Source organism: Nematolebias whitei, chromosome 14 (assembly GCF_014905685.2).
Source record: "Nematolebias whitei isolate Nwh7 chromosome 14, NemWhi1, whole genome shotgun sequence".
Taxonomy (NCBI): Eukaryota; Metazoa; Chordata; class Actinopteri; order Cyprinodontiformes; family Rivulidae; genus Nematolebias; species Nematolebias whitei.
In genome coordinates, this window is record NC_056511.1 from 18,403,127 (window position 1) to 18,430,750 (window position 27,624).

At 39.3% G+C, this 27,624-nt stretch overlaps 1 protein-coding gene across 1 annotated transcript in view; it reads left to right on the forward strand.

The window, feature by feature from the left end:
* rxfp2a (relaxin family peptide receptor 2a) overlaps positions 1-27,624 on the forward strand; it is a 122,267-nt gene that overhangs the window by 24,476 nt on the left and 70,167 nt on the right. The window contains exons 2-4 of the mRNA XM_037687368.1: positions 11,696-11,839; positions 21,808-21,888; positions 22,254-22,359. Coding sequence (XP_037543296.1) covers positions 11,696-11,839; positions 21,808-21,888; positions 22,254-22,359 — 331 coding nt within the window. The remainder of the gene's footprint in view (positions 1-11,695; positions 11,840-21,807; positions 21,889-22,253; positions 22,360-27,624) is intronic.

The following is a 27,624-nucleotide window of genomic DNA, read 5'->3' on the forward strand; positions in this document are numbered from 1 at the left end:
AGACCAGCTCGCCTCAGCCGTCTGAGGAAGTAGAGTCTCTGATGAGCTTTCTTGATCAGGCTGGGGGTGTTGTTGCTCCAGCTGATGTTGTCATTCATGTGTACAGAATGGGTCTTTGGGGCATTGTTCGCTCCTTCCTTTATAATCTGTTATGCACTTAATGCCCCTCCACATGCTCCGAGGGTCTTGTGAGATGAATTGACCCTCGATCCTCTGTGCATATGTGGCCTTGGCCTTCTTAATACCAGCAACCAACTCTTTTCTTGTCCTACTCAGCTCCTCTGAGTTTCCAGACCTGAAGGCAATGTTCCTGGCTTCCAGCAGGGTACGCACCTCTGCATTCAGCCAAGGTTTTCTGTTTGGGTAGCTTTTAACATTTCTGATAGTGGAGACGGTGTCAGTACATGTACTAATGTAACCCAGAACTGAGGATATGTATTGGTCAAGATCAAGCAAACGTCCATTTTCAGCAGCTTCTCTGAAAACCTGCCAGTCTGTTCGGTCAAAACAATCTCTCAGTATGGGGCCACTGTCCTGGATCCAGCATTTAACTTCCTTTTGTACCGATCTGGAGCGTCTCAGCAGGGGCATGTAAGCAGGAGCCAGGAAGATTGAGATGTGGTCTGACAGTCCTAGGTGGGGGCGGGGTTCGGCTTTGTATGCATCTTTTACGTTCGTGTAAACACGGTCCAGCGTCTTGTCTCCACGTGTCGGAATTGTCACATATTGATTAAAGCTTGGGAGACAGTCCTTTAGATTCACGTGGTTAAAGTCTCCGGCTACCACGTAAAGAGCCTCGGGGTGTTTGTTCTGCAGCGAGCTGATGATATCATGAAGCTCCTGCAGTGATTCATTAGCATTAGCATCCGAAGAAATGTAAACGGCAGTGATAAAAGTCACCGTGTACTCGCGGGGTAGATAATGTGGCCGACATTTCACTGTTATTTGCTCCAAAGCCTTCGAGCATGAGCTATTTACAACAGTACAGTTCATGGACCAACTTTTACTCACGTAAATGCACACTCCGCCTCCCCGTGATTTCCCCGTTAGCTCGCTGCAGCGGTCCGCTCGAAAAAAAAGTCTGTCATCCAGCTAGAAGACTGTATCCGGCATTTCTCTTGTAATCCACGTTTCCGTGAGGCAAAGCACCGCACACTTCTTCATCTCTGCCCGGGCGCCTCAGAAGCTAGCTTTGAAGAGTAATGTTTTATGCTGTGTGTGCACCACCTTTAAACACACACAGTTGTTTGCTAATAAATAAAAAAAATGTTTACAAAAACTTTAATTTTGGAGATTTTTAAAAACAGTTTCTGGTAGATAATTTTAGGGAGAAAAAAATGAGTGTTTTGCTCAAGGTTCAAGTTATTTATTGTCATTCACATCACATGTGGTACATGAGGTGGAACAAAAATTTTTACTCAAGGTCCCAGTTACACCCAAAAATAGCAAAAATATAAAGCATAAAAAGAAACAGGGGCAGCACGGTGGCGCAACTGGTAGAGCTGCTGCCTCTCAGCGAACAGGTCCCTGGTTCAAACCCCGGTCCAGGTGCCTTCTGGGTGGAGTTTGCATGTTCTCTCCGTGCATGCGTGGGTTTTCTCCGGGTACTCCGGTTTCCTCCCACAGACCAAAAACATGCATGTTAGGCTGATTGGTAACTCTGAATTGTCCCTAGGTGTGAGTGAGAGAGTGAATGGTTGTTTGTCTCGTTTGTCTCTATGTGGCCCTGTGATGGACTTGCGACCCGTCCAGGGTGTACCCCGCCCCTCGCACAGTGATTGCTGGACATGGGCACCAGCGACCCCCGTGACCCAAAATGGAATAAACGGGTAAAGATAATGGATGGATGGAAAAAGAAACAGTATATAAGGATCTAAGATATACGCTGAACATTAATAATGTGAAAAAATACAGTATATTAAACAGCAGCCCAAACGGCCTGTAGTGAACAGATGGGTATGAACACAGCAGCATAAAGGCAAGAGATCAGCAGCATGGATAATCAGCAGCACAGATAAGTCACATATCACCACTTAAAGTGGCATTCAGCGATTTTTTTTTCCTTATGTGATTATCCTGGTTGGGAATTTATTAGTCTAACAACTTCAGGGTAGAAGCTGTTCCTCACTCTAGTGGTTCTACACTTAATGCTCCTCAACCTCCTGCCTGAGGGGAGCAGGACAAAAAGTGTGTGCTGGGTAGGGCTGGGTACCGTTCTAAAAAAATCGGTGTTGTACCGGTGTCGGTACCTTCACTTCGGTGTCAGTTCCTGGACGGTTCTTTTTTCTGTACCAATTTGGTAATTAATATTAATTCTAGCAAAAAGAAAATTATGTTACACATGCTTGTTGCACACACTTATACCTGGTTGCAAGTCTGACAGCATTGGCATAGTGTCCCACACATCCCACCCGCAGGTCACTGGATTCACTGAGGTTAGGGTTGATGCAGACTTCTGTACCTCTGTGTCTTTTCCTGAATCTTCTCTGTGGTTCTCTGTGGTTTAGTGCGTTTATCATCTCCCTAATTGACATGAGAACACAAAACATTAACAAGAACATGGTTGTGTTCTTATTACTCAAAAAGCATTATCTAGGCTGAGAGATAAAAGCTTAACTGTCAACAACATCCTTTAAAGTTTACTTACCTCTAGAGCTGGACAATAATTTGATATCGATATATCTCGCAATATACTTTTGTTCAATAATGGCGATATGAATTTTAAGCACATTTTCGATATTTCGATAGGATTACAGTGTTTCACTGACGCATTACTTTTTCTGTTCATGTTGAAGCAGCTCTTCAGTTTCAAAAGGTGCAACACAACTACGTAAGTGCGTAGTGACGTAATGTTACGCAGAGCTCAAGTCCAGGAGGCGTTAAGTGGTAGCAGGCTAAGCTAGGCTAATCTCCAACGCGCGTTAAGTTTTCGCTTCAAAATGAGTGTCCATGATCGTCAGAATGTGACTGAACAAGCTTTCACAAGTGAAGAGAAAGCAGATGACATCACTGATAAGAGAGGAAAGACTAATTCGCTGGTTTGGAAGTGGTTCGGCTTTCTAAGATCCGATAAACTGCAAGTTTCAGTCAGTGTGCTGCAAAATGTGACGGAAAGTCGTTCTAACTAGCGGTTGGAACATCTAACTTGTTCCACTTGACAGAATATGATGAGTCACAAGATGAAGCACAATAAAGTTTGAGCCAATGTGTCCCTGAAACACCCCCAACACTGCATGTTTTTTTTGTTTTTTTTTATCATTTATTCATTCATTTAAAATAAAAACAAATTCATCAGAAAGAGGAAAAAAAACATTGAATGAGAAGGTTGCAGAAAGAAGAAAAAAAATTCTTATCTGCCCCTAATTTAAAAAATACAAAATAACTAAAAAACAAACAACAACCTTGACTTGAACAATCTCCAAACTGAAAACAAAAAAACTTCAGGTATCCTTCACCTTGTACTAAACCTTCCCAACAACTTTAACTATCATCTTTTAAAACATATAAATTGTTTTAGAAATTTTTATGGTGATCAAGGCAGTTCCATAATCCTATTCCCTGAATTACAACACAGGTCCTTCAGACTAGTTCTAAATGGAAGTTTTACAAACATTTACATTCCCTTAAGTTATATTGACTTTCCGTTTTTATATTTATTTTTTTACAAATTTTAAGTGAATATTTGGGGCTAATATTTTTATGAGCTTTATACTGTACATGACTTGTAAAATACTATATTCAACCAAATCATAACATTTTAATAATTTCAGTTGATGAAATAATATATTTGTTGGGTGACCATAGCACTTCATAATACTAATAATTATTATCTCTTTTTTTGTAAAAATAAAAATAGGATTTGTAATTGTTTTGCATGCTTTCCCCCAAACTTCATTACAATAGATTAAATATGGAACAATCATTACATTATACAATATATACAAGCTTTGCCATTCAAAAACTCTGACTTTATACAGTAATGCAATTGATTATTTTTATTTTTAAGTAATTTACATGAGATTTACATGTCAGCTTATCATCAATGACGACACCCAAAAATTTTATTTCATTAACAATGAATTTCACTGCTTTCAATTTTAAAGTTGTTGTTTAAAGTTAAAACTTAATATTGACAAAGTTGAGAGTTTTATGTTTATTTGACAGTGATTTCAATTTTTTTGAAGGCTAAATACAAATAAAAGGTGAACATTAATTTATTTGTATAGTTTGTAGTTTTTCTGAGGCTTTTATATTGTTTATATCGATATCGAATTATATCGTTATCGACCGAAATTAAGAGATATATTGTGATAAAAGTTTTGGCCATATCGTCCAACCCTACTTACCTCCAACATGCAGCCTCCACTGTAGTTAAAAGCAGCAAACTTTTAACAACAAAGTTTGTGACTGTCCTGTGGCCCCCACCTCACTTTTCTTTTGTCTGTCCTCCTCACATCAGGGTCAGAACCTCCTGTGAGGAGAACATAAACAGTGAACATTAGTGAACTATTTAAGCAGCTGACTGGATGGATGAGCACATGTTTACAAGATAAGCTTTATCTGTTACTGTCAATCTTTAGTTAGCTTCTGATTTTAGCTAGCTACATAGATACCCATAAAATAAATGTACACACTAATATCTTAAAGTTAGCGTTACATGGATTCTAGTTTAATTCACCGCGATGCACGTGTTAAGCTGCAGTAACGTTAATAAACGTAAACTTACCAGCTGGAATCCCAGACACAGCTCCGTCCTCGGAGTTCTTTGATGAAGAGGAGTCCGGTCATAGAGATAATGAATCAGATCGTTCATGCTCTCTAACACTCACAGGCTGACTTTAATGCCAAGAGGAGGAGGAGGGGGGAGGCTGCTGTCCTTCTCTTTCCTTGCAGAAAAACACGGAGCAACTTTCTGCTCATAAATTGAAGCCGTTCGACAACACACACGCTGCACACGTGAACCCCGTCTGTGGGCGTCACCAGCACCATAGACATGCATTATACATAGATTAGGTACGGCAGCTCTATACAGCTCTGGGTGTAAACATGTAGTCTGTTTGTCATATGTCTGGTGTTTTACCTGCCTGTGTACTGAAACTACGTGACACCTTACAGCCAATACTGAAACTTGACACTGAAAAAAGAATGACGTTTCAATCCATACACCGACCGGTGCAGTTCGGTCGGTGCTATAAAATAACCTCGGCTCGGTACTCAGCCCTAATGCTGGGTGAGTGGGGTCCTTCATGATGCAGGTAGCCTTCTTCCTGCATCTGGAGGTGTAGATGTCTGTGATGGTGGGGATGTCGACTAACGGACTACTGTGTAGTGAGTCACGTGGGTACGTGTCACTAGTTGTAGTATGACAATATATCCCCGTTTATATGCATACTATATTCACGAGTTCCTCATCTTTCTGACTGTAATGTCGTGCATTGAATTTTAACAGAAATGCGAACGAGAGACGTTATTATCTTTGACCCATCAAAATGAATGGAGTCATTTATTTTCAGAATCAAAGTTTAACATCAAACATTTACATTAATTTGGCAAAATATGAAAATAATAACAGACAGTTTCACAAATAATGAACTTCAAATCACTCGGCGGTGATTTGAGGACTTTGCTTCAGATATTTCTAAAATATCTGTACTGGTTTTGTGAGAGAGAGAAGAGTTTAAGATGAAATGGAGATTATCTTACAGAGAACTATGTGAGGGAATTTATATCTGTTGACCAGAACGTGCACGCTTCATCAGATTTCAGCTCGCTTCCGGTACACTTTAGTCGAAGAAGAGACCGTTACCTTGTTGATGATAGATCAGCTCGATAGAGAGTCCTCCAGACCTTTCAGCGTCTCCGTTGAGAGCTGCTGAAATCCTTAGATAGTCGTGCGTGGGTCGTTCAAACAGAAATTATAATTCCAAAACGTCTCTGGATCATCCTGAATTCTCGAATTCTCTTCCATTCACTTCACCATTCTCCATGAATTCCCCATGAATTCTAACCAATTCTCCTCAGAACTCCTTGAGAACTCCTTGAGAACTACTTGAGAACTACATGAGAACCGCTCCAGAACTTCAGAACTAACTTGAACTGGAAAGTTGCCACATTTTAAATGGGTCGACTTCCGGTTCAATTTAGAGCTTTCTGATTCGTGGATGTACCAGAAAGAGGTGTGGTTTTTGACGTAAGGTATTATCAAAAGTCGAGGTCAGGGAATGAGATTTGTTCAACAACTGACAGAGAGATTATTGCAAAAAGCAGACTTCGTGGAGTCTCTATTCTGATTATCTTCTCAAATAGTTAAACATGACATTTCTTCTTCAGTAAACATTTAGTTGACCGAAGCTTCAACTTTCACATACTTACGACTTGGCTCATTTCAGACAGAAAATCAAGAAATGCATATTCAGGTGATTTCTTCTTTGAATGAGGAATAAAAATCATTACTTACTGTTTATGTAAAATAAAAATGAGTAGTTCTTTTCAACCTGTAAGCATTGAGTGAAACTAACACAATTTGATTATCAAAACATTTGTAAGACAGTAATGATTATAGAGGATTGTCTTTTCTGCTTGATTAATTCAAGAAAGAAAGTCATCAGATGGCTCAGACTTATTCAGATCAATGAAAATAACAGTCTCTGTCCATCTGGTAGATTTGAGGTCAGATCATCAGGTCATCAGGTTCACTACAACTGTGCAGCCTTCACCACTCTCTACAGAGCTTTTCTTTCTGCACCTGTGCAGCCTCCATGCCACACGTTGATGCTGGAGCACAGGATGCTCTCCACAGCACACCAGTAGAAGGAGGTGAGGACTGAGCTTCCTAGTCCAGCTCACCTTATCCACCTGAGGAAATAGAGTGTCTGTGCTTTCTTGATCGGGCTGGTAGTGTTGTTGCCCCAGCTGAGGTTGTCATTCAGGTGCACACCCAAGTACTTGTAGCTGGAGACCACTTCCACTGCAGATTAGAGCTGTCATTTCTAACCCGTGCCCGAAGCTCGGCCCGACCTGAATTCGGGCCAGGCCATAATAATGTGTCAGGGCAGTCTCAGATTTTGATGCGGTTTTATGAATCATACAGTACAAAGGAATCAAAATAAAAATGCACAATATACAATTGTGTTAATGTACTTGTAGAGGAGGAGGCAGTAATTTTACTGATGAGGAAATTAATAAAGTAGGGTGCAGCAGGAAACCAGACCATGAAAAGGGACTATCGCTGGCGCATTGCGCAGCAATTACGCATGGCCCTGCCCACCCTGCTTTGCTCCTCTTATTTAATCTGAAATCCATGATCACCTCCTTTGTCTTCTTCACACTGATATGAAGGTTGTTCAACCTGCACCAGTTCAGGTGTCCCACCTCCTGCCTGTAGCCGGACTCATCATTGTTTGTGATGCATCCAACCCCCACTGTATCATCTACAAACTTTACAGTGTGACGGCCTGGATGGGTATGTGCACAGTCATATGTGAGCAGAGTGAACAGGAGGGGGCTCAACACACAACCCTGAGGGGAGACAGTACTGAGGGTTATGGTGGAGGAGGAGAAGTTGTGGATCCTCACAGACTGTGGTCTGTTGATTAAGAAATCCAGGACCCAGTTGCACAGAGAGGGACTTAGTCCTAATGTGAGAACTTTGTCCATCTGGGTCTGAGGAATCATGGTGTTGAAGGTAGTCATGAAGTCCACAAAGCGCACACGGATGTAGGAGTCCTTCTGCTCCAGGTGGGTGAGAGCAGTGTGGACCACAGAAGAGATTGCATCCTCACAAGCCTGCTATCACTTTGTGACGTAAACGCTATAACTACAATGAAGTTATTTTCTGTATAAATAAAGGTTGAATTAAATTTTACTATTTATCTGCATATGCATAACACCATATCAGAGCCAAGGTACAACAACCTGGAGCAGAAAAACTCTTACGTCCGTATGCTCTTTGTGGACTTCACATCTGCCTTCAACACCATGATCCCCAAAACCCTGATGGACAAACTATCCACACTAGGACTAAGCCCCTCCATCTGCAACTGGGTACTAGACTTTTTAACAAACAGACCACAGTTAGTGAGGATCCACAACCTCTCCTCCTCCACCATAACCCTCAGCACTGGCTCTCCTCAGGGATGTGTGTTGAGCCCCCTCCTGTTTACTCTGCTCACATATGATTGTGCAGCTACCCATCCAGGCTGTCACGTTGTAAAGTTTGCAGATGATACAGCGGTGGTGGGATGCATCACAAACAATGATGAGTCCAGCTACAGGCAGGAGGTGGAACACCTGGAGAGCTGGTGCAGAGAGAATAACCTTCACATCAATGTGAAGAAGACAAAGGAGATGATTGTGGACTTCAGAAGGAACAAAAACACCTACACCCCCCTGAACATAAGAGGATCTGCGGTGGAAGTGGTCTCCAGCTACAAGTACTTGGGTGTACACATGAATGACAACCTCAGCTGGAGCAACAACACCACCAGCCTGATCAAGAAAGCTCATCAGAGACTCTACTTCCTCAGACGGCTGAGGCGAGCTGGTCTGGGAAGCTCAGTCCTCACCTCCTTCTACAGGTGTGCAGTGGAGAGCATCCTGTGCTCGAGCATCAATGTGTGGCATGGAGGCTGCACAGCTGCAGAAAGAAAAGCTTTGCAGAGAGTGGTGAAGGCTGCACAGAAATCTGTCGGAATCAGCCTCCCCACCATCACAGACATCTACACCTCCAGATGCAGGAAGAGGGCCACCTGCATCATGAAGGACCCCACCCACCCAGCACACACACTTTTTGCCCCACTCCCCTCAGGAAGGAGGTTAAGGAGCATTAAGTGTAGAACCACTAGACTGAGGAACAGCTTCTACCCTGAGGCTGTTAGACTCATGAATCTCTAACTAGAATAATCACTGTGAAAAACCATATCATGTTGCTGCTGATCTGTTTCATGTTGCTGCTGATCTGTTTCAATGTTGATGTGTTCATGCGTGCACATCTGCTCACAGACTCATGTTCATGTTTGTGCTGATGTTCAATGTTTTATGTTATGAGTGCTTAGTGTATATTTAGTTGATGTTTTTCTTAGTTCATATCTTAGATGTTATTACTGTTTTTCTTATACATTTTATTGTTGGATGTAACTGGGACCCTGTGTACATAATTTCGTTCCACCACATGTACCACATGAGGTGCGAATGACAATAAAGAAACTCTGACTCTGACTCTGACTCTCTGACTCTGATCAGTACTGGAGTTCCCCAGGGTTGTGTTACTTCTCCTGTCCTCTTCACCATTTACACAAATGACTGCATCAGCAGCTGCCCCAGGAATTACGTTTTTAAATTCTCTGATGATACTGCTATTCTCAGCTTGCTGCATGAGGATATGGACTCCTCATCATATTTTAATGAGGTTCAGTCTTTTGTTCAATGATGCAATGACCACCACCTTGCTATTAATGCCAAGAAAACAGAAGAGATGCTGATTGACCCCTGGTCTCTAAGTGACAATCTCCCGCTTTTTATTCAGGACCAGAAAATAAACCGGGTCTGTTCTTACAGATATCTGGGTGTTCACCTAGACAATCTGTTCAAGTGGGAAATTCATGTTAATATGTTGTGCTCTTGGCTACAGCAGAGACTGTATTTTTTTTTAACGTAGACTCAGAATCTTTGGGGTTAACCAGGTTCTAGAATTCTGGTTCTAGAATTGCGCCGCTCAAGGTGGCTGCATGTTGGAGCAGCTCTGTTACTTTCATGCTGAGATTTTGCTTTTGGAAACTTTAATACCTCTTTTTCTGGATGCAAATCACATTTTTTGGATGGTTGTTTCCTCTGGTATCAGACGCTGTGCAGCTGGAAGGATTTTTACTGAAACTTTTTTAGTTTTGGACATTTGTTATGATGCGTAACCATGGAAACAAGGCAGTTTTCTACAACCAACAGCAGCTGATTAACATCTCAAAAGTTCAAATAATATCTCAACTACAGCCCCAAATCTCAAATAAGTTGAAAAGGGTGTTCTGTGGATGCATTCTCATCTACCTGCCAGCTGTGCTCGAGTGCCTGACCACTGAGCTCCTGGAACTAACAGGAAACACGGCTCATGACAGCGGAAGGACAGGATTGTCCCTCGGCACCTACAGTTGGCTGTCCGCAGCGATGAGGAGCTCGGCAGACTGCTGGGAGGAGTGGCTATCGCTCTGGGAGGAGTTCTGCCCGGCATTCAGGCGGTTCTACAGCCCGGGGGAACCGAGAGGCCAGCCAAGTCTGGGTGGACGGATCGGACGGCATCTGCAGCCAGTTTCTTAGGATCCACTGTGGGATGGACCTTTACAAGAGATCCTTCCTGTCTACAACCATCAGCATCTATAACATCTTTTAATGAAATGAGGATAACGAGTTACAACAACAAATAATTTCCCTTTGGGATTAATAAAGTATTTTTTAATTTGAATTTGAAGCTTATGGTTTTATTCTATCAAGCCGTATTGGAAAGTATCATCGGGTTTGGAATGTCGGTGTGGTATGATAATCTCTCTGTGCAACTTAAATCTAAACTTAGTTGCATGGTACAAACTGTAATGAAGGTGATAGGAAGAACTGATCACCCCTCCCTGCAGTCTATCTATGATGAGTCTGTTCTCAGACTTGCTCGGAGGGTGCTGTCTGACCCTGCTCACATCCTCAACTCACAGTGCAAACTGTCACCATCTGGAAAACGGTTTAGAGTCCCTGCTTGTAGGCTTAACATATTTAAAAATTAATTTGTTCCTACATCAATCAGATTGTTAAACAAAGTAAGCATATAGTTTTTTGTTATGCGCTGATGCTCTGGTCTCATTGTTGTCATTTACTTGTGGAATGCATGTGGGAATGTGCAATATGTGTTTTTATTGAATTATGTGTTTTTACTGAGTAATAGGTGTTTTATATTTTTGTATTTTATTGTGGGGTTCACATGATTTTATTGGTTGTAGCGTGTTTAATTGTGGAAGAAGCCTTGTTTAGCGCACAATGTCCAAGACAAATTTCCCCTTGGGGACAATAAAGTATCTATCTATCTATCTGTCTGTCTGTCTGTCTGTCTGTCTGTCTGTCTGTCTGTCTGTCTGTCTGTCTGTCTGTAAATGTTATAAAAACAAGCTACAGTTATTTTTTGAAAGGTTTTAGCCAAGCTAAATATGTTTTTCTCTCTATTTTGACATTTTATTGTGTACATATTTGCCACCTAGGGGCATGTCAAGGGTCATTCAGAATCTTTGTGTATGTGGACACTAAAAATAAAATTAATAGAAAAAATATAATTTTAACTATATGTCCTGTATAATGTAAACAGAGCCAGAAATGAACAACATTAATAACAAAGTCTTGTATCGTGATGTACAAAATATACTAGTGGAGCATGGAGAGTATTACTTGATAAATACTTTTGATGAAAAATTGATATTGAAAAAAACATAAAGGTGGTAGAAAAAAACAGAACAAAAAAGTAAAATTGATTGTGCTGAAACAGTGATTCTTCCAAATGATGATAATTATACAGCAAAATTAAAATATACCATTTAAATGTTACAAGTATTTTTCACATTTTCGACTAGTTCAAAATTATTCACCAAGAAATAAAATATTTCTCAATTTCATCGTGTTCTACATAATAATTTGCCCTTTTCTTTCTTTCTTTCTTTTTATCTTGTTGCAGCCCTGGTGACCAGTGCAGTGGAGGAAGAGGTTCGCTGCCCCCTCGGCCAATTCCCGTGTGGTAACATAAGTGAATGCCTTCCTCAAAATTTGCAGTGTGACGGACGCACAGATTGTCCCAATGGAGCTGATGAGTTGCTCTGTGGTAAGTGAAATATCATCTCTGTACTGTAAGATACTGGGAAACATAAATGTAATACAGAGTTGTTTATCTTTCTTTACCTTATCCAAATAAATGCCTTTAAATGCACCACAAAAAAAGGTTAAATCATGTCATCTGGAAAAGTTTAACTGCACTCCTCTTTGGTATCTGCTCCTAAACTGTATTTCAGTTTTTATAGGTTATAAATGATTTTAATTCAGTCAACATTGATATTGGGTTTTATTAATGCAGCAAAATGATGCAAACATGATCTGGAGATGACTGCATCCCACATAAAGTCTGTTGAGTTTCAGGCTCTAGATTGTATTGGCTCAGATTCTACTTAATCATTTAATATAATATAAAGGAAGCACTTATTAGTCTTTCCTTGGACCATTCCTTGAACTACCCTCCCACAACCCAGCCACTCTTCACTGCAGCAGAGTGTTATCTAAACAGAAGGCGTATGACTGGAATAACTCACTGGATTGCCAGAAATATTTTCTCTACTGTCCTTTACCTTCTCTACTGATATGAGGATTTCCAACTGAGGTGGGGCAGTCAACCTCTCGGACGGGTTGAAACTAAACACCTCTCAGCCCTCTGCTTTGTTGCCATTCTGCTGGATGAAAGGGAAATGGAAGCTAAAAGTTTAAATCAATAGTTCTCCATTGGGAGCCTATTAATCCTCTCAAACACCTCCATTCACTTTCCAGATCAAAGTTCAAAATGTATCATCTGTAATACCTGGTCCGATCCAAGAAGCCACTCACCTCATTTTAAATCTTTGGCAGGCTGTGGCTGTTGTGGTCTTCTTGATTTATGACCACACCTGCCAACATTCCAAGCATTACTCCAGATGCTGTACTTCCCTATGTCTAGTTTGCTGTCTTCTTTGATTTTAATTTGATTTACAACCTGCCTTGAAGGTCAGAGCTCCACACCGTCCACCCACATGTGGCTGTATCACTTTCAGAACTGTTTTTTCTTGCTTTTATGGCAGCGTACACTCATTCATGATGCTCGGTGATAGTTGTGTGTGTTCTGGCAGTGGAGGGGAACACATCTGCAGCTTAACATTATCTACTTTCTGAAAGGCTGAGAAATGGCCATCATAAAGGAAGAATGTGGATTGAGTGAAATTTGGAGGTTCTGACCCCAATTAATTTCTGTTCTTCTTGAGCCTGAGGCAGACTTTCCAGTGACAGCTGCCCAACCAAAGGAAGCTTTGATTTTAAATCCAAGAAGTATTGAATTCAGTTTTACTGAGGTTTGGACCTTCAGTAGCAAGCTTCCCTGCCAAACAGCAATTAGCTTCATCTTAGTGAATTATTTCTTCACCAGCTGCTCCATGCAGGTGGAACAGGAACGAGCTGAGCAGAGGTGAGAGTGTGTATCTTGAAGATATTTAGGTGGTGCTTAAACTAGACAATTTAATCTACAAGCCTTCTTTGGTAGAAGGCAACAATTTAATCCTTGGTTTAGGTGACAACAGCCTCTTGTGATCAAGAAAGTAGCACTTTTACCAACTTTTGTCAGTCCTAACCATAGACTTACTGTATATAAAACAATGAACAGGTCACAGCACCTTGTGATTCACTGAGGGAACAGCAGCCATTACCAAAATGCCCAAACGTTTACACTTGGCGTTTTGACTAAATAGGTCTGAGTAAGGGTTGACTATGCAAGAAATGTCAAAAATAATCACAAAATATATGTAATATAATAACATAATATTTGAATGTGCAGTAAATAAATACTTTAAAATGCCAGAAATCTGTGTGTGCTATGGATATTCCAACAGAGAAGGGGAAGGGAAAATGCCAACATGTCTTCTTTCACAAATCAGCAGATTTGCTCCTATTTACCTCAGTGTGAATGTGGTCCAACCAGAATGAAAGCTAATAATATAACCTTTTAAAAGTAGCCTATAAAGCCAATGTGATAGCTGTTCATTTTTGAAGTGGCTAGTAGATAGCTTCTGTGGCATATCTAGCTATGCTGTACAGGCTGAATCATGCTACAGTTTAGTACAAATTATTAAATAGTACTGTATAAGCTGGTGTTGCCTCATCTGCTCTCCTTTCATGAATTCTAAAAATGTACTTTTTAAGCTTAGGTATAGCTTAAACACTCATCGCTGCAAAGAGGTGCAACTAGTAGTGCCTACATTTACACAATTTACATGTTAAAAAAATTAGTTTCTAATTCACCTAGTTGAAGTCATAATAATTAAGTAGCTGAAACGTCTTGAAAGCTTTGAAAGTTAGTCATTAATTATTGATTGACATCAGATCTAGTTTAGATCATCATTAGTTATACATTATATTTTTCTTCTATAACATCTAGCAGTTTTACATGACTGCTCTCTCTTGCTCACAAATAGGTTCACCTCTCGTCTAAGTCTAGCTTCCAGAACTCTCTTCCAGATCTTCATTGTGTGACTCATCAAATGAAATGACGATCACTCAGTTAAAATAATTTCTCATAGGGGCTCATTTTGCCTGCACGGGTCACATTTGTAATGTTTACCAACAAAACATTGTGGCATCAGTGTCCTTTGAAGCAAGTTGTGGTTCCATAAACATTTTAAAAATATTAGTTATGAAATATCAAACACGAACAAAAGAACACTTCACAGCTGCCCTCCCTTCAGTCCCAGATAAAAAGGTTGCTCTCTCTGTGCATCATTAAGCGTGTCACTGAAAATCAAAGCAAGCTCACAAACCTGCCACTCTGTTCTTTATAAAAGCACGCCACAGGAGTCACTTTACTCTATCAGAGTGTCAAAATGCAGCTCCAAGGCCACCGTTACACTCAGTGATCCAGTTATAGCATGTTTACAGCATGTAGCAAACAACGGGGCGATTTTATCAATGGATTCAAGAAGAAATTTGTGTGATTTGTCATGGTTCTTCGCTAATGTGTCACATCTCCTTGGAAAGTAATGGTAGCTCATTTTAGTTTTAGGTGGAGATTTGCAGGTACTTTAACTTGACTTATTTTAATAAAAAAAGGTTGTGAAATATAAAATGTGGGATATGGACAAACAGTTCTTTCACAACTTATTTTCACTCCTCTGAGTTTCCATGTCATCTTTGTTGATCTGTAATTTCTCCGAATCTTTGCTCAACCGATGAGACACTGGAAAGAAAAATCTTAGTGACTGTACTTTCTTCAACTAATTGACTTCGACAAGAGGAAACTTGTCAGTAGGGCAGAAATGCATATGATGTATGAGCAAAATATTGAAAGAGGATCTCCAACACATATTTCGAGTTAAAAGCTTGTTAGATCTTTGTTTACATTTTTATTAACTGTTTGGAGTAAACTCTGTTTCTTAGCAAAATATCTTGTGAACAAATGGAGTTTTAATAAAATCTTCTGGAAATAGTCATTAGATGTGCATCTACAAATGTTTAACTTTTGAAGCCATCCCAAGATGGCTGCCACAGCCAGCTGACCATTGAAAACCCCAAAATGGTTATAATTCAGTCACTTTTCCAGATATTGTATTAAGATTTGGTGTAGCTGTAGTTGAGAGTAATTTACAAAAAAATACTCCAAATTCTAGTCATTGTTCAGATTTTTAGCATGAAATGTAGGAATCAACCATGTTAGTTTGTTAGCAAAATATCTCATAATCCACTGGATGAAAATTAATGAAAGGTTCAGGAAATATTCACTGAAATATTCATTCATATATAACTGATTTATTTTTGGAGACAGTCGAGTTCAAGATGGCTGCCACAGCTAATTAATATAGAACAATACAAAACTGCCTATAACTCAGTTCTACAGATATTGAGCTAAAACTCTTGAGTGTAACATTTCACAATATTGCATGGAATCGCCCATCATTTTATTTATAAGGTTTGACCAAAATGGCTAGAGAACCTTGTCATTTAATAGGATGATCTTAGTTGTAAACTCAACAACAAAAGGTGGTGGGTAATATGCACTCTTTCAAGGAATGCTAGGCCTTTAATTTTAGAATATGTATCAACAACCAGAACCTCGAAAAGCAATTCAATTTCTCTATTTTCCCTAACTGCCGGTACTTATTGTCAAATTACTGGGGTAAAAATAATAATAATAATAATAAAACATTAAGGAAAAAATATCTAATTTTCCCAGTCAGTTCCACAAACTTATGGGTTCCTCATAAAAACGAGATCTATTATGACTTTCTGTGCCAGACAGCAGTGCGCCCTTTCATAGATCCTAACGTAAATCCATGCTAGCCTTTGCTCTTGTTCTTGGCAGTGTTTTAAACTGCTTAATTGTAAGTGTTGTTTTAGTGTTGAGTCTCAAGTTTTAAACATTCACCTTTTGTTGTTGAAATGGAAGACATTATTAATTTAATCTTCTTGTTTCCTTCAGAAGACCAGACTCTACTTTCTCACCCCATCCAAACTTTATTAAGGAGGAAATAACTTCAAAAACATGATTAGGAAAACAATATTACTGTTCCCCAACTTCACATGCAGCAAGTTCGCCTTGCCTTTAAAAACTTGTTTCAATCGTCCTGGACACATTTTTCTAAAGTTGCTAAACCTTGCAAACTTAGGAAAATAAAAAGTAGTTGTATTTCAGAGGACTAATTTTCTGCTTCTAGTATAGTGGCACGGATATCATTATCCAGAACTTTTCTTCATATCAAAGAGTCTTGATTAACTCACCAGGATATTTGAACATTACTGCATTTTTCATGATTTAAATAAAGAATTTCATTTTTTCCTGTGAGGTCACACATCAGTTTTCCTTTTGTCTTATAACATGGGCAATAAACCAGTTATAGTTTCTGTTAAGGAAAATATTCTTTCCTATCATCAGGATCAAGGGTTTAAAACTTTTTGGCCCTTCTTACTTACATTCCGTGCTCATCAGACGTCAGTTTGTAAAACATTAGAAAAAAAAGTCTTAAAAGCAAAGACATTTGAACCCCAGCTATCACAACTGTCCTCGTCTGTGTTGTTCTTGAAATTAAATATTGAACTGACACACACCATTCTTGTTTAGTTTTGGTAAAATGTCTGACAGAATAATTTTTACTCCATTCCTGTCTCACTGTCCTTTTCAGAAAAAACCCAGGATCAGTTACTTTCTTTCAAAACATGCAGACTGTCTAAAATGTAATTTTGTACTGTCCATGTTGGTATGGGCTCAACTGGCAATTGGCTCTCATGTGTGGTGTGTTGAGTCAGTACAATGATGCTTTTATAGGCCACATTACGCAGCAGTGACTTCATGCTCAGCAGGTTAAAAAAAATCACAGCCATGTTTCCATCGCTGCAAGTTGCTTTATTTCTTCATTCTACATGCATTTTACCAAATAAAAACAAACAAAACAGCAATTATTTTTATGTATTTAATGTTTTAAAGGGATAGTCTGGCCATTTAAACACTGAAAATGAAAGTAACAAGTGAAATACATTAGCAACAGACCTACATTTGCATAGAAACATCTAATTAAACTGTGTCGTGCAAAAATGTTGAGGTTTATTTTTAGCTAATGTAGCGTCATGGCAGTATGTTGTTCTTGAGATAGAATTGTTTTGTAAGATTAAAAAACATGTCCAACCCTAATTCTTTTTTTTTTTTTTTTTTTTTGATGGCCTCCCTTCTCCCCTTACAGCCATCCTCTCCACACCATTATTATGAAATATTTATTCTAGTGACTATCTAGTGTAGGTTTTTTTTTATTTTTATTTTTTAATAGGATAGAAAGAAAGAAAAGACAAAGTAAGACTCCAAAATATAAGAAATATACTCAAAGAGAGCACACGGCAAAACACCCGGCCACTGTCTGTTCACCTGCAAAGAACATGACAAAACACAGCAACAAAATACATATGTATAAAGAACTTAAAATATTCATGGCTTTGCAGTAAGTTTCCATAAATATATATGCCCATACCTATGCCTATATACATACATACATACACATGAATATACATTCATATACATATCTATATATCTACATATAAAGCCTACATAAGCAACCCTAATTCTAACTCAAGTCACATCTTAGCCCTAAATCTAACCCCTAACTCAAAAATACCATTCCATAATATTAGGACCCAATTTTGGTTTCTGTAAGGGAACCTCATCACTACTAGTTACAGGGGTGCTTGAAAATTTGCGAATTCTTTAGAATTTTCTATATTTCTGCATAAATATGACCTCAAACATCATCAGATTTTCACACAAGTTCCAAAAGTAGATAAAGAGAACCCAGCTAAACAAATGGGATAAAAATATTATACAAAGTACTTGGTCATTTATTTGTTGAGGAAAAATTATCCACTATTACATATTTGTGAGTGGCAAAAGTATGTGAACCTTTGCTTTTAGTATCTGGTGATGTTTTAGGACTTATTTATGCAGAAATACAGAAAATTCTTATAGGTTCACAAACTTTCAAGCACCACTGTATGATAATAGAAAATGCCCCAACAAGGTTACAAAATCCAAGTACACACCAAATTAAAAACAAAGTTCCTGTCTGATTTGCCAGACCTCAGAGAAAACAATGAAAAGCTGCACATGGCGTTGCTGTTTTGGATCAGGAGTTGGCACTTTTTGAGAGTGACTGGAGCTAAAACAAACAATTTTTGACAGGATGCTGCAGAAGGAGTTGTACAGATGTAACCAACAAATTCACAAGTTCTGAGACATTTCTTTATATTTAATTCACAAATTAAAATATAAAAGGTTCATTATAATTCAACTACGTACACCAAAGCTGAAAATAAAAATACTGAATTAGAAAATTTGCTGCAACTGAACCCAACCTACCAAAGAACAGGGGCTCATGTTGCATCCAAACCCCCCAGCATCCATAGTCAGGAGACAGTCACAGACCCAAATGGTTTTACAACTGATTGTGATGAACATGTTTAACTAAAAGATGACAAAAGCATAACTTTGTCTAATTTGTTATTGTCTTCTTTCTTGTGTTGTCACATCCTCTTTGCGAGAAAATAAAGATAAAAAATGGTGTTACTTTACCTCTATCTTGCTGTATGAACAAAACAATGACCTTTTTGTTTCTTCTTTCAATTTAAGCTAAAGTAATTTCTAATGGATGTAAGTTTGAGTCTTGTTAAAACAAAAAGCAGCATCAAAAAATAAAGAAATAAAAGCCCAGAGAAATAAGAAAGTTTGTCACATTTGACTAACAAAGTGAGGTGCACTGCTTTAATCATGGTGGTTATTATCTGTACCCAAACGGGCTGGAATGAAGTACCTGGAAAGCAGATGCTGGCAGGAACACTAAATAGACTCTGTTATTCACACTCACTGTTTTGATTTAGAAGATGCTATAAAGGTGGGCTGGATGGAGAAGTGGGAGAGCACTGCCAAGAAATAAACCCAGAGAGTGAGAGCACATGTGGCATCAAGAATAAATGCAAGTGACAGGAAAAAGAGGGGACACATTGGGAATATGACAAGTAGCAGCATCCTCTAGGTGTCCTGACTAGTGAAAATATTGTATCATACGATCTGGTGAATAACTGGTAGTCTGTACAGGGTGTCTCTTGCTTCTCACCCTTCAAAGCTGGGATAGAAGTCAGACTCCTAAACAGGGCAGAGGTAAAAGAAATGGATGGCTATACGTCATACCAAGATGTTTGGGCGACTACAATTAGGCGTGTCACGAAGTGTCTCCACAACAGAGCGATTTCTCTATTTCTTCTATTTACCAGAGGCTCACAGTCTCGCTGTAGCATCAGGGAGAATAGCCGACTGGAAGATGAGTTTGGCAGTCACGCAGAATGTATTGCCATCCCTAAATTTAGACATAGTGTGTGCCACAGCTACAACGTGCTCTGCTTTAAGCTGCTGATGCAAAATCTGTCTTTCCTTTAAATCACCAAAACAGAAATTCTTACCTGTCGGTATGTAAACCCTTCTCTTAGTAATAATCACGTATAGTTCATTGCTGATAAGGGGTTGCTAGGCTACAGGCATTAAAAGCGAATGATGGAAAGAAACTCAAACGGATGAGTTTGTTGAATATAGCTTATTAGAATAGTCTTTCTGTTCTACAAAGTAGTATTTTTATATATTATGACATACTCAAGTGTAGCTTCCTTCCTTAGATAGAAAACTTTTCTAATTGGCATTTATAATGAATGTGAACGTTTTTGTTTAGTGCCCTGAGATAACTTCTGTTGTGCTTGGCGCTATATAAATAAATTGAATTGAATTGTACAAAACAACACAATATATTCCAACATGTTAATATTCATTACACAAAAATGATGTGGAAAACAAATCCTGCCCTGTGATTCAATAGTTTGTAAAACCACTTTTAGCGGCAATTGCTTAAAATATTAATTTTTCTATTTGACTTTGAGTCTCTCACATAATTGTGGAGAAATTGTGACCCACTCTTCTTTACAATATTCTTTCAGTTCATTAAGAATTGTTCATTTGTTAATGTATAGCTTTCTTAAGACTCAACCTCAGCTTTGACTGGACCATTGCTACACCTTCATTCTTTTCTTTTTCAGCCTTTTTCTCATAGATTTGCTGCTGTATTTGGGATAATTGTCCAGTTTCAGGACTCAGATTGGCTCTGGCTTCAGATGGCCTCACGATGGACTCTAAATTACTTTGGTGTAGAGTGAGTTCAAGATCAACTTGAGGTTCCCCTGTCCAGCAAATCACAGCACCCCCACCACCACTCTGCTTGACTGTTGGTATGAACAGTTTGTGTGCTGTGCTTGGTTTATACCAAGCATAGCGCTGTGCAGTATGGGTAAACCTAACTACTTAGGTCTCACCTGTTCAAAGGACATTAATCCAGAACTTAAGTTGTGCTGCCATGTTCTTTGTAGACAGACGTTTTCTCCTCCAGCCTCTCTAAATGAGCCATACTTTGTATTTTTTTTTAACCAGCAACCATTAACCTGCAAAGAGAGGCAACTGAATCTGATATGTGGCTCATGAGCTTAATGTAAACATGTCTGAGCATTGCATGGTCTGACCTTGGGGTGAATTTGCTGGCACATCCACTTTGGGAAGATTGTCAGCTTGTCTTAAAAGTTTTCTGCTAGCTGATAATCTCCCTGTAGAGCAATGGACACTGAATAGTTTAGAAACAGAACCCAGGCAGGTGGTCAGCAACAACAGTTGCTTGTTTAAGGTGATGTCTTTAACTCTTCATTGTGTGAACACCTATATGTTCTAGATTATAAACAGACATAAGTCTTGCTTTTGTAAATGTGGTCACACTGATGATGATCAGGTGCATCCAATTAGAAACTCCTGGCTGCTACTTTTCCTTGAATCCTCTGAAAACAGTTATGGTCGGTCTAGTTTTTCACACTCAGCTTTTAGTCTTTGTTTTTGTCTAATAAATATTGACCTGGTGGAAATTGTTGTGTGTCTTTGTATAATTGAAGCTACGATGTGAATAATTGGAGGACCTACTGTAGCTATAAGGCCAGTTTATTTTTGTTATGTCCTGATGTGATGTGAGGAGGTGGACTTTTCCCCCGGTGAGTGTTAATGTTGGCTAACTTGGGCACAGTGATTCAGTTAAATATGACAGCTTCTCGTACAAATCTGCTCTAGTGTGAAGGAATGTGTTGATGAAGTCCAGTTAAAAAGACACACACATTTTTATATAATTACAGATGATGGATTGCTATAATCCACTAACCACCTGTGATTTAAATTGTAATTAGTTTAAACATCTATATATGTCAACAATCAACTTATAACCTAAGAAAGTTTTACTAGAATGGTGTGTTAACAAATCAGATCCCTCATACACCTTGTCTTAAAAAAAATAAAAACCTCTCTCAAATCTCAAGTCATTCAAGATACAAAGATGTGACATGCAGTGTTTTAGTTATTTCATAAAAATGTGCTGCTGGTGAGAGTTTATCTTCTGGACTTATCTGTTGAGTTCAGATACCAACACTGTAATATTTTCTCCTTCCATGACTTTGCAGGTGACAACTTCGGAATGGCAGACTTTGTCGGCAAAACAATTCAGAACAAAACTGTGACAAGCAACACCTCCTCTGGGTGCTGTAAGTGTGTCTGCATATTATTTGTGCTAATTTTTGAACATCTTTGTAGCATCAACTTTGATCAGATGAGACAGTTATAGTGTTTTGCTTGTTTTTGTTTACACTCTGCTTTTGTCCTTCATTCTTTTATTAGCTAAATTATTAGCAAGCTCAAGCTAGACTATTGAAAATTGTGCTAACAACGTTAGATTAACACCCCCCCCCCCCCCCAACCTATACTGTACAGCACATCCTGTGATTAATTCTAATGTTTGTATTAATTTTAAAGACACATTTCTGCACTGTATTTTTTTTATATTCTTCATGTTGTGTCTTTTGACTGCTGGTACTCACGTCTAAAAGTTTTTATTTGTGTCTGTGTGTAGTCTTGCAGAAGTTTCCAGCTGGTTGTAGCTGTATACAAACAGATGTTACGTGCGTGAAGGTCAACCTTACAGAAGTTCCTCTCCTTTCTCCAAATGTTACCTGGTTGTAAGTACCAAAGATTGCAGTGGTTTAGTTTTACTGTTTCAAGTTAAGGATATTTTGATCATCAAATTGCATCTAGTGACAAAATTATTAAAAGCCCAGCATTCTTTGAATGCATATTTCCCACCACTTCCATGCTAGTTTAGCCTAAGAACATGTTGAGAAAGGATGGAGTTATATTTGTTTTCATAATGCCTTGGAAAAAAAAACATTTTGCACAGTCCCACGCAAAATAGTGATAGCTTGTGTCTGTTGACTGTCATTTACTACAACACCCATGTTTAGCTCAATGGCTGTAACATTCCTTGAATTATAGACATTTTTGTGTTGACTAACATCAATTAGCTGTGGTGGCATTGTTATTTTTAAAATTTAATCTGGTATAGATGTACAGACAATGATTAATTTCTGAGAGTTTCTTTAAAACTTGTCCAGTGAGTCTTAAGATATTTTGCTAACAGCCAGACAGGGTCGAACAGTTTTTGCCAAGGTTATAGATATATATGTGGTGCAATGGGTTGCCCTTTAAATATGTGTGTCAGGGACAATGCTCAGCTACTGTCACAGTTATAGACATATTTATGCATTTTCTTTAATAATTTGGCCGTTGCAGCCATCTTGAATAGTGTTGAATCCAATGTTGAACCCATCCAGATGACCTGACTTAACTTTTTTAGATTTTTCTACCTGGATTATAGAACATGCATCAGGATTTGTTGAATCTAATGTTAGGTTTCATTAAAATATATTTAGTTATTCGTGATGTTTTTTTTGCCAACAATATAACTAAATAAACATTAAAGTTCATGCTCAATAATCCAGGAAAAAAAAAAAAATCCTATATATCCTCAATAACTAAAACAAAACAAATAAACAGTGACAAAAAACCTGATTGCTCTGCCTTATCTTTCGTGGTGGGTTATAAAGAAGTCCTCAAAGTGAGTGTACTTCTAATAGATGCACTTTGGTCAGGACTTTACATTGGCTGTTATAGAACATTGATAAATATATTTTTATCAAAAGGCAAATGTACAAGTTTCATGTTTTGTTTGCAAGCAGGTGTAAAACATTGTGCCTTTGCATTATGCTGTTGAAAATTCTCTATCATCCAGATCATAACCAATCCTAAAAAAAAAAAGTTAAAAACAAAACCAACTGGACTTTTTTCTGAAGCTGAAGATGTTCAGAGTCAGAGATTCTTTATTGTCATTCGCACCTCATGTGGTACATGTGGTAGAGCGAAATTATGTACACAAGGTTGCATTTATTTAGAAGTGTATTTCACAAAGTGCAAGAACAGGCATTTAATCTGATATTATAATAACACACAGAACATACCTGGGATCCTGAACAGGCTTAATTAACATAACAAGCCAACAAGTCTGGCAAGCAAGTTACTGGTAAATTCACCAGTCCCATTCCACCTCATTGAATCCATTACCATACCATACCATTTTATTTATAGAGCACTTAAAACAGCGACAAGGCCAACCAAAGTGCTGTACAGACAGAACAACAGGTAACACACAAAGCAAAATACAAAATGAGGTAAATCAGAATATAGACATAAAAACGATGCAGATAATGACTAAAAACCAGTGTGGAGCATACATGTTCAAAACACAGATCATCTGGTGTTGAAAGCCACCAAATAGTAGTGGGTTTTTAAATGGGACTTGAAAACCGAGAGGGAGGGGGGCTGTCTGACAAGCAGAGGTAACTTGTTCCAGAGTCTTGGTCCTGCTACAGGGAAGGCCCTGTCACCTCTGCACTTAAGACAAGTTCCTGGAACTGTGAGGAGCAACTGGTCCGCTGACCTCAGGGAACGTGGTGGGACATACGGTTGTAGCAGATCAGAGAGATGGGGGGCTGTTCAGTGATTTGTAGACATACATGAGTATTTTGAACTGGATTCGAAAGTGAACCGGTAACCAGTGCAGGGAGGCCAAAACTGGTGTAATGTGCTCTCTTTTGCCTGTACTGGTTAAAAATCGGGCTGCTACATTCTGGACCAGTTGTAGTCGTGCTATGGAGGTTTGACTGATACCAAACAGGAGCGAATTGCAGTAATCAAGCCTAGACGTAATGAATGCATGTATTACTGTCTCCAGGTTATTTTTGGACAATATGGGCTTTAGTTTAGACAGCCGCCTCAGTTGGAAGAAACATGATTTAACAATCATGGAAACATGATTTAACAATCATGTTTACACCATTGAATTATTTCATCCTCTGTGTTGCTTCTCAACAACTCTGCCAACTCTGGAGGAAGATGGGGAGTGGGGTAGCAGAAGAGAAACAACATATAGTTGTCAAAAGCTTAGAGGACCCTTTTGTGGCTGCAAATAGTGATGTTTATTCCTTGATTCATGTCAGTATAGATGAACATTTAATGCATCAGTCAAAACTGCATCATGAATAGGTTAAAAAAAAAACTATACAAGTTGCTTTGCAGGACTGGCCAAGCTATGAAAAAAGTGTGACTTAAAGTACGGAAAATACAGTACTTGGATTATCATGCAGGTTAGACTGGAACTATTCGCCCTGCACATTAGAGGATTGTTAAGTCGTTTTCACACTATTTAGTCCGGTAGACTCGGTTCGGTTCGGGACCAATATTCGTGAGCTTTTGTTTACATTTGAGCTGGTGCGTTTGCATTCACACTGCACTGTGCAGTCGAGTCAACCTGTTGAACCAACCTATTCCCCCGCTCGCCTGTGGGGGTGCTGCACCAAGAACTACTGAAAGAAACGACACAAAAACCTCTGAAGACACGTCTTCTTCTTCTTCTGTAAATAAAAATAAAATGAAGTGGCATCAAGTTTTAGCAGTTTTAGGAGTTATATTTTGTCATTTTTCAAAAATGGACTTAGCATGAGCATAAGATGAGACAGAAGACCATGGAGAATATTGTTTTTCCACACAAGGCAGCTGACGGCTCCATATAAGGTCAGAGAAATGGTGTTTGTTTGTCCTGTGGAGCGGGGCCCAGTCTGTTTACATTCACACTGCACTCGAACCACGCTGGAGTTCGCTTCTACCGGACCGAGACCTAGGTTTTAGCCCGGGCCAGAGTTCGCCTTTTTGTTCCGTGACAGAGTTCGATGGCGCGTTCACACCTCCCTAAACGAGCCGGACTTTCTAGGAAAACGAGCTACAGTTCGTTAAAGTGGACTAAACAGGGCTGGTGTGAATGCACCCTTAGACTCTTTGTTTGGCTCACGAGAGAGACGTTTGATCGCTTGCATGAAACACACCAAAGAAGTTAAACCTGTGGATATCCTAACTGGACCTTTGTCAAATTAGCAAACAAATCCAAAAATCATGCTGCAGAACAAAACATCCATCTATCCATTATCTTTACCTGCTTCTTCCTTGCAGAAACTCAACAACCTATCTCACAAATGCTCAACAAAGGAGAACAGCTCTTCAGGACAAGACTTAGCAATCCACCTATACATCCATCCATCATCCATTATCTTTTACCCGCTTATTCCATTTTGGGTCACGGGGGTCGCTGGTGCCCATGTCCAGCAATCACTGTGCGAGGGGCGGGTTACACCCTGGACGGGTCGCAAGTCCATCACAGGGCCACATAGAGACAAACAACCATTCACTCTCTCACTCACACCTAGGGACAATTTAGAGTTACCAATCAGCCTAACATGCATGTTTTTGGTCTGTGGGAGGAAACCGGAGTACCCAGAGAAAACCCACGCATGCACGGAGAGAACATGCAAACTCCACCCAGAAAGGCCCCTGGACTGGGGTTTGAACCAAGGACCTGCTCGCTGAGAGGCAGCAGCTCTACCAGTTGTGCCACCGTGCTGCCTTTCCACCTATACAGTATATGATAAATTGTTCTTAGGTTTGAGAGTGAACGGCTGTTTTGTCTCTATGTGACCCTGTGATGGACTGGAGACCTGTCCAGGGTGTACCCCGCTTCCTGCACTGTGATAGGTGGATATGGGCACCAGTGAACCTGCGACCCGGAACGGAAGAAGCAGGTAAAGATAATGGATGGATGGATGGATGGATGGATGGATGGATGGATGGATGGATGGATGGATGGAGGGAGGACGTCAAATGAGAAAAAAACATCTTTCAACAGAGATGAAGGTCTCAGATTTCAACTTTCAAAATCTTACATTGCAGCATTAGGCCTGATTCCAGTTCCACTCTAGTTTCATTCACCTGTGTCTGGGACTGAGATGTGTTTTGGTCGCTTCAGTCCATTCAGAAGACACACCAAGGTGGCGTGGGGGGTGGAGTCAGCATGACTGGATGGCTTGGACAACGTGAAGAAAAATATAAATAAGTTACAAGATCTGCGGAGCTGCAACTCGTTATGCGATAAACTGATGAAAATTAATTGTGACCGCCCACATGCTGGATTAAACAGCAGTAAACGGATTTATTACCGAGAGAATATTAATGATGACACACAGCAACTTTGTAGCTATTTTATACAAGTAGTTAACCACAAAGAGAATCTATAAAGTGTGTTAATTCATTGTAGTAAATGACATGAGGGAAAGTCCGACACAAATCAGCACAGCACAGTTCTGCTCCATGTCTCTTTTGGTTTCGCTCGAAGCTCACATCTGAGCAGGAACTGGCAGCTTCATCTGTGATTTATGAAAGGCTAGAGAAAGCTTAAAGACAGACTAGCCTGTGCGGCTATTTTGTGGAACTGATCAAACATCTCTCTCGTGAGCCAGGCAAACAAAAAGCCCACCGATCCTCCACTCTGAGGGGTGAATAGTTCCAGTTTAACCTGCATGTGATGTAAATAACGAGGCCTCTCATGCAACTCTATAAAGCTTGAAACTCCACACACTCCAGACAATTTTGAATTGTTCAAGCCTCGTAGATTAGAAGCGTAATGCCATTAGCTTCAGAATAGAAGTCCAGTAGTGTTTTTATGTCTCCCTAAATTAAGATAATATAATAAAAAGAAATTGTAGTAGGAAAAAAAAGTGAATGTGTTATTTGTACATGTTTCTACCTAATGTCAATTTTTCTGCTTTTCAGTGACGTGTGGTCAGAGAAGACAGGTGAGGAAATGCCTCACCTGTCATCATGACAAGTAAAATACTAACAGTGATAAGAGAAAATACATTTGACCACTTGACTGTTCTAAAAACTGTTCTAGAAAACTGCTTTCTGAATTATTTCAACACTTCAATGGACAAAATCGCGGAAATAATGCATTGTAACGTTTTAAAGTTATTAATTGCTTTTATTCAAGTGCATACACACACACA